The 8,731-nt window shown below is 40.5% G+C and overlaps 1 protein-coding gene across 1 annotated transcript in view; it reads right to left on the reverse strand.

Annotated features, from left to right (window-relative positions):
- The window catches only part of LOC118325327 (disco-interacting protein 2 homolog C-like), a gene marked incomplete at its 5' end in the record, with an annotated part of 35,873 nt that overhangs the window by 12,459 nt on the left and 14,683 nt on the right, over nucleotides 1–8,731 (reverse strand). Inside the window, 8 exon segments of the mRNA XM_035657994.1 lie at nucleotides 120–245; nucleotides 1,203–1,303; nucleotides 1,390–1,591; nucleotides 2,024–2,138; nucleotides 3,516–3,724; nucleotides 4,762–4,898; nucleotides 7,331–7,470; nucleotides 8,125–8,239. Of these exon segments, the coding sequence (XP_035513887.1) occupies nucleotides 120–245; nucleotides 1,203–1,303; nucleotides 1,390–1,591; nucleotides 2,024–2,138; nucleotides 3,516–3,724; nucleotides 4,762–4,898; nucleotides 7,331–7,470; nucleotides 8,125–8,239 (1,145 nt within the window).

Genomic DNA, 8,731 nt, shown 5'->3' on the forward strand with positions numbered 1-8,731 from the left:
AGGAGGAGGAGGAGGAGAGAGAGATTTGTGTCATCTCTTTAAACTTTACCCACAAATACTGACACAACCTTCTTTTAATAAGTTATTTTCAGCAGTTTTGTCCATGGTATCACTTCTGCATGATACAATTGTAGTCCACTGTAGATAATGTGTAGAGGTGTTACCCGGGAGCTGAGCAGGGTGTAGAGGACGTGGTCTGGTGTGGTCTGAGCTCTCCACTGCAAAACCTCCGACAGGAACAGGAACTGAAGAGCACAATCAGAGCTGAAGTTATCACAAACACATTTTATCAGCCTGAGTTGTGTTTTCTTTACCACATGTGGTGACATTTATAGAGAATTTATAGAGAATTTGTTGCGTATGTTTGAATTCTTGCACATAGTTTCACACATTTCATCTTGAAGTTGAAAATAAAGCCAATAAAACTGAATCAGAAAACTTTTTTACTGTGGATAACAATAAAGATGCATCAAGCATGTTTACAGGGGCCATAAAATGATGTGTTTTACTGAGACTTTTTACTAACATCAGCACATGATGTAAAATTGCACACGAGACTTAAGTAGTAAAAGCTTTTATATAGACAAAAAAGGAGCTCGAAGAAATAAATCTTTAGTTTTATCCATCATATTCAGCATTGCTGCTGATGGCTTTTTTTACTGCAGCAGCTGAGTCTCTGCCTTCTATCAGGACATTAAAGGGGTTCAATCGATATCACAGACACAGTGAAATTTCAAAGCAGTTAAGAAACGACTTGTCGATGCGTCAAACTGTCTCTGAAGAATAAATTCATGAGCGGTTTACTGACACAGCAAATAAAACCTTTTCTGCCTTAGGCAGTTGAAACAGTGATTGGCCTCTTTAGAAAGTTTATTGTCCGTTTAGGATTGTAAATCAATTTGAACTACTGATAAAGTCGAGACTGTTTGCTGTATAATTTCTCTAAAATGTCAACTTTTCAATCGGTGACTGATCCAAACCGTCTTGACCTTCAGATTAGCTGTTAACTTCTGCATTTCTGGATTCATTTGATGAGATTTTGAAAGGTGTCATGAAAGCCAGACATCAAGAGTTATTCTTTGACCCAGATGAGAACATGAACATTTTACATCTTTTTCTCTTTTTACTGAAACATCCATTATCAAAACGTGCTTATACAATAAATGAATCATCAAAAACAAGCAAATCTGTGTGTGTGTCACCTGGTCGTTGTCGTCAGTCTGTCCCAAATCTCTGCCGCTGGCCTGAGCGATCCTCTTCCCTGACACCAGATTCCCCACCATCACAGAGGCAGGTCCGATCTCTGCAACACACACATCAACAGCTAGAATTTACCACAAACCGGTTACAAGCAAACACTTCTATGTGCTGAAACGACAAAGTTCCCACCTGGTTGTTTCTGCCGGGGTTTGGGCAGGTTGGTGACGCAGGTGTGGGGGCACATGAGGACGTTGCAGGGGTGCAGCCCCCCCTCCAGGTACAGCTGCTTGATCTCTGACAGGTGGATGCCGCCCAGAGGGGTCTTGGGCAGAGTGTTGGCCGGGACCAGAGCCAGGCAGAACACACCCACTCCGTGGATACTGTCAATGGCCTGAGAGAGAGAAAGAGAGAGAGAGAGAGGAGAATTATCGAGGAATTATCATGAAATGTAAGAAATATGTGTCTATTTTTCAATATATTACAAACAATGCAAGAGATAAATGTTGGCGGAAAGTGTTCATCCATTAATGCCTAAAACAAAGAACATACTGTACAAAACCTTTTGTATTTATATTTAAAATTACACACTGTTCACTTTGGGGATTTATAATCAATAATTCATCTTACACACTGACAGTGTTGCTGATTTGATTTCACGTTTCAATTCTCTGTATTTCTGATTTAAATGATTTCATTAACAATGTTAGTCTGAGCAGAGAAACGGTTGTACATGGTTTGCCCCTTTCCCTCAGAGACACAAAAACCGAATCTGAGTCAACCTGAACGCAATAACGGCGACCACGGCGTGTGAGAGGCGATCTACCTGCAGCACGCGGCTCATCCACTGGAAGCTGTCCTCCTCTGTGGAGTCGGGTCTCTGCTCGGCCACCACCACGATCCTCTCGTCCCTCAGCACCGTCACGGAGAACACGGCTATCCTGCAGGGACGGAGGAGAAAAACACGAGTCAGTACAGCTCCGAGACAAAGCTCACAGGCTGGGCTGACATTGGGCATACTGTTCAATGTTAGAATGATCAGTAAGCCCAATAATCACTCCTCCGCTGTGGCGTAAAAGGGTTTATCTAACAGCATCAGGAGAGTCAAACCTGCAGGAAAATAGCTGTAAAATGATTTCATGAGTTTGGGTCTAAGTGACGAATCTCGAGTCTCGTTATGGTCTCATAGAGAACATTAAAATAACACCCTGACAATAATACTTGGAATATTTTATCCACTAATGATGAGGCTTGATGATAATGAATATTATAACAAAAGTATTTAGCTGTAACATTAAAAATATAAAAAAAGTGTCATCAAAAACCCACTTTAGCAGAAATTTTGGTTTTATCAAACCTGTTTGATTTGGTTGTCTCTGTAGGGGTACTACATGGTTCATTTTTAACCCTTCTGACACAGGAAACATCGCTACACACTCAAGCTGTGAGCCCTCATCTAAGGTTTAAAGTGTTTACTTTACTTTACTGGTGAAACTTTGTTTGAAAAAATAAGCTGACATCAGTAATCAGCAAGAAAAAAGGGTGCCAGCAACAGTTTGTGAGGACACAAATATCTGATTCCTTTAGATCCTCGGGTTTTTAAGTGTCTGGTGTCACATCAGAGAGGAGCAACGGGAACCTAAAAAACAAGTCTGATGAATTAGAGTGTGTGACTGTGTTAGAAATGGGGAATGTTTGTCTGTTAGAGGCTCATTCACTTTCAGATGAAGGCTCCACTGCAGTTGTATAGAGGGTCTACTTACTCCGATGTACTTTTAAAGACATAGAACATAGAAATCACTCTGCAGGCAGGGAAGGTCTCATTGACATTACAAACCCCTCACAAACTGGCAATAAGTGATTAATACATACAAATAATAAGTAAAAGGCCTCAGAATCTTACATATGGCACCTTTAAAATATAAAATCAGTCATTTTATCTCAATATGTTTGAATAAAATGATCCTTCCTTTGTAAACTCGGTGGTTCTGACTTCCTACAGAAGCTTGAACCTTAAATAGCTCTTGTAAACGTCATCAGCCGCTGTCAGCTGAAAGATGAATTTCCTCCTCGGCGGCGGTGGACACAATTAAACTTCACTCTATTACTGTTTCTGGATTCATCCACTATTGCTCTACTTTATTAGATTTATTACGTGTGGGGGTGCTGCCCATTTATCAGGGTGACAGTAAACGGACATCTGGCTGGTTTTCAACTACTGTCGATGGGAATAATGTTCAAACCTCTCAGTGTGACTTCTAAAAACGTTCCCCTGGGTGTTCTGGTCCGCGTGTGAACTCCTCCCACCTCCCACTCACCTGCCCCTGTAGACAAACTTCATCGGCTCCACCGCCAGCGCCGTGGCAACGATGTCGTCGGCGTTGTGCCTCCGCCCGCTCACCATGATGAGTCCGTCCATCTTGCCGGTGATGAAGACGAGGCCGCCCGGGCCGATGAAGCCCAGCAGACCGGTCCGCACGAAGGCGTACTCGCTGACCAGACCCCCGCTGCCGCTCACCGGGTAAACCTGCAAAAACACACACACACACACACACACAGGCGTTCAGTCGCAGAGTCGCCATGGCAACCAGCCAGCAGTGGAGCTGCACGATGGAGCCAAAATCAGATATCACAGTAATTTTAACTCAGGACTTTTATATTGACATCGACGTGCTGCTGCAGGTCTTAATAAAGTGGATGTTATGACAAGATGGTTCTGCAGAGGCTTCATCCACATTTCACCACGACAAGTTCAAGTTCCAGTTGAATAAAATACAGCATTTAACAGCAGGAAAAGATATTTATGATAAATAATTCAATAATTAATTAATAACAACAATCTAAAAATATATAGATTAAAGGTTTCTCTGACCTCGGAAACAGAAATGAAACATCCATTTTAAAGTCAGATTTTAATGTTTTTTAAGTAACAAAACTGCATTTAATGTGTTAGAATGATTCTGCTGTGAAACATGAGACAATATTCTGCCTGAACGGAGATGGTTTACACCATAAAAGGTAGAATTTCAATTGTAGACATGATGAGTATTTTTTAGTAAAAACAAAATGAGCAATTAGCTAACATAACACATAACTAATAAAATAGAATACAAAAAGCTAAAAAATCTATAACTTTGTACAAATGAGGGTGAAACTCATCAGAAAGAAACAATCTGCAACCATTTTGATAATCAATTAAATATTTAAGTCATTTCTTTAACCATAAATGCCCCAAATTCTCTTGTTTTAGCTTCTCTAATGTGATTTTCTTGTTGTGTTTTTTGGTCTTCTGTGATATAAAATGGAATATGTTTTGGTTTTGACATTTAGTGACAATCAGTGGATCTTCACCGAGATTCATTAAGTTGAACAGCAGGTAGGTTTCACCCTGTGTCCTGTATCCAGAGGTGGTATTCAATACTCTGTTACAAGTCCTGCAGTGAAAATGGTATTTAAGTCAAAGTATTATCAGGAGAAAGTGACTGTGTCTACACTATTATATATGATATCATTAGATTATTATGGATTACCTAATGTTTACAGACAGAGAGACACTGTACACACCTCAAAAGTGTTCTTGGTCATGCCGGTGAGGCCGTAGTAGGAGGTGCCGGTGGCGATGGAGCAGACACAGAGCTCACCGATCTCATCTGTCTGACAGAGCTGAGGGACGCCTTCTGGTTTCACCACACACGCCAGGCCTGAGAGGGCGAGAGACAAACACACAGAGAGAGAGAGACACAGGGTTAACACCTTTTTTTCTGTTTTCTAATGATGATTACAAGGTCCCCCCAGATCCAGCCTCCACTCTATATTGCACCTGTTTATGGGAATAATCCGGCCGACGAGCCTAAAGTAGGTTGTTCTAACCCAATTATGACGTCTACTTACGTCTGTGTCAACCCAAAACCAGGTTACTTGAGGAACTGGGCTAAGAAGAGAATATCTAAAGCAGACGGCATCTAAAACAGGAACTGGTGCCAGACGATTCTTAGATAGGATTTTATTGTCTCATTGAACAGACTGGCTATAATATTCTGTATTTGTAGGGGTTTAATAGGGTTGATTACAGCACTGAGGAGCTGACAGATCACAGAATCCCTCCTTTAATTTAGTTCCCTTCATGTTACAGAGGGCGTAGTTCCCGTGGTGAACACTGGGTGGTGTGAGATGACAGTGTGGCGTAGAAGAAAATGTGTGTGTGACAGTGATGTTTGATTAGCTGTGGCAGCCTGTGTGTTTCACCAGCAGGGTTTACACGTTCCCTTCTGCAGATTACCGCTTTCTTTATGGATTATAAGGGACAGACCTTCACTTCCTCTTGTGTGAACTCTATTTACATTCATTCGTTTCGCTCACCGGGAGAAGAAAACGTGCAGAGCTCCTGAGGCATAATCATCTAACAGAAGTTTATTTACCTATATTTTTATTTAAGGTTTTGTGATTCTCTGACTAAAAATCCCTCTAATGATAAGTACATTTACAAGAATGTAATAATTGAGTAAATACACATTTTTGCAAATTAAGGTTGTAAAATGAGCAAAGAGCAAATACAAGAAGAGTTTTAGTGCAACAGTGACACTAACTAAGCGGATGTTGTATACTGTAACGTATTTTAAGGCTCAAAATGTGAAGTATTAAAGAGTCCTGTTATTTTATATTAGTTAATACTTAGTTAAAACATTTTTTTTTTGTATTAATACATCAATTTAAGTCCATGGTATGCTAGGTTCACTGTGTACTACTACTACCAATTATGGGGTTAAACACACTGTAATAACACATTGGTCAGCAACAATTCTGATAATCGATGAATCTTTTAAGCATTTATTAGAGAATACAAGCAAGAATTCGCTGATTCCAGCTTCTCATTTTATCTTTTTTTCATGAATATCTTTTGGGCGGATCGTTTTATCAATCTAACAATGAACTGACACAATAATCTGCAGGACTCATCGTAATTAGAATAATTAAATGATCAATAAACGGTTTAATTCGGTCCACGACCTGTCAGCCAAGTACTAATGTCCCCGGTGTCTGTGGCTCCTTTACTTAGAGCCTGATCAGATGATATATTATGTCCTAAAAGCTTTTTTATGTTCTGTATTACCTTGTTAAACTATCTGTGTGACTTTGTCCCCGGAGACCAAACTCAGGTGATTAGTATGGATTGCGGCCATATTGAAAACTCTTCTGCCTCCGTCTTCTTTTCAAAGCTCCTGAAAACGTTACTCAACTAGCTCTTTCGGTCATGAGGAGACAGACAGACAGACAGACAGAAGCAGACAGACATGACAGAGATGAGAGAGAGGAGAGGATTGAGAGAGATGAGAAGAAGATAGAGAGAGGGGCGCTCCTAAAATTGGACATTGGATGAAAAGGGAGAGGCTGACATTTACACACCCTTAAAACTCATTTTACGATTTAATGACTTAATGGATTTTTTGCCATTCATGTTGCATGACGAGGACTGACGGTCCGACAGTTTAACTGTTCGGAGGAACCGGAGAGAAAGGTGGTCGATTCCTACAGCGTGGAACATACAGCGAACACGCCCCTTTTTTCCCCAATTAATAATAAAAATAAAATAATAAGCTGAAACTAACACTTCAGCTGGTATATGGATTAGGTGAAAATTTATTTGCCAACACGACACCTCAGTTTACAAAACTAATGAGGGCTTGTTTCATAAAATACATGTTAATATGAAATCAAATGTTAAATGCTGTCTAAAAACAAAGAGCCATGTAAGTCAAAATTTAGATATAAATTAGGAACTAACCAAAGAATCTCGATCACAAATCTGACCAGACGTTTGATGCAAGGTTTCCACAAGTATAATACAGTATATTCCCTTAAAATCAATGAAACGAGACAGTAGAAACCCTTTAGTCCACAGGGCCGCCAGAATCAACACATATATAAATGATCATTATCACATAAAACATAAAAACAAAATGAAATAACACATTTAACAAGTGACAAACTGGCAACATGTGGCAGTGAAAACCTGTTTCCTATTATCCTATATGTGTTATTCTAACTGTGACTGTATTTTATTTATTATGTAGACTTATTATTGAGGCTCCATATGTGCACACACACACACACACACACACACACACGTACGTACCTCCGGGTGTGACGGTGCCAACATCTTGCACAGTGAGCACTGAGAGACGTTCCTCTGTGTCGACCCTGACGACCCCATAGGTCAGACCCTGCATGGACAGGACGCCTCGACCCGGAGGCTGGCTGCTGTCCTCCACCGGCCTGCACGCAAAATACCCACAGTTCATACTGTCATTGACCTTCATTACAGGGTGTGAGCATACTGTATGATATTTAGTAACCCTGCCAGGCAGCTGGATTCACAAGATCACGAGTCCATTTCGTCAGGCTTTAAACTATGCGCTTGTGTCTGAACCACAGTGGATTTTATTTCTCCTAACTTTGCAACAATTTCTCGTTTTTTAAATCCAGTACGATCTTCGGTGGGACTGAAGAACCTCCAGTTTTATTGCTGCTTCAGTATCAAACATTCAAACTCTGCAACACTGAATCCACAATGTAAACTACAAGTAGAATCATCTATTACACGCTGACTTGAAGAGTTTATTTCTCAGACTTAGTTTCCTGTGTTTTACTGTGCTGCAGTCTGTACTGAACTGAGATTGACTGATTGGTTATTATAGCTTCTGTTCCTTCCTGTTACAAAAGGCTGTGTGCTGCAGAGGGAAATAAACTACAGCTGGCTTCTCTTCTTTTGCGTGACTTTGTATATTTGTGATTAGAGTGTGTTTGCATAGGTGAGGTGTGTGTGTATGAGTCCATTTGCATATTGTGCTTCTGTGTATGTGTGCGTGTTTGCATAATCAGTGCAGCTAAAGCAGGTTTGAGAGAGTGTGTGTGTGTGTGTGTGTGTACCTCCTGATGGCCACTGTCAGGGCCTCGGGGGAGCTGGCGCAGGGACAGATGACGTCGGCCCTCAGCCCTTTAGTCTGAAAGACGTTGAGGAAGGCGTCGCAGGAGGAGATGGACCCTAAGAGACAGAAACAGTCACAAACTGTCAGTTTCCGTGCAGGTGTTGAACTACTTTCACACAAACTCCTGACGCAGTTACAGAAATCAAACAGCCATTAGCCGAGGTTATAAAAAGGCTGAGTTTAATCAAATGTACTGGCTCCCTGAGTGACATTAAAAAAACACTCAAAGAACCACTTTGTACTGATGGTTTTGAGTGTTTTATCCAAAATAACTTCATTACTGATGACCCTTTTCCTTTTTTTCCCCCAGTGCACTATAAAAACCTGATGCCACATGAGCAGGGACCTTTTGAATTAATCTCATTGGCATTGGTGTAATAAGCACTCACAGCATTTTAAGTAAAAATAACAATACAAATGTACAAATACTCCATTAAGAGTAAAAATCTACAATCTGGTTACTGTAGATAGTTTAGGTGGTTTCCAACCTTTGACTCCTCCAAAGAGTCTTTAATGAATAATTAAAGCAGGAAAGAAGTAATAATAAA

The sequence above is a fragment of the Morone saxatilis genome, unplaced genomic scaffold (assembly GCF_004916995.1).
Source record: "Morone saxatilis isolate NCDOM2014 unplaced genomic scaffold, NCSU_SB_2.0 Contig0, whole genome shotgun sequence".
Classification (NCBI taxonomy): Eukaryota; Metazoa; Chordata; class Actinopteri; family Moronidae; genus Morone; species Morone saxatilis.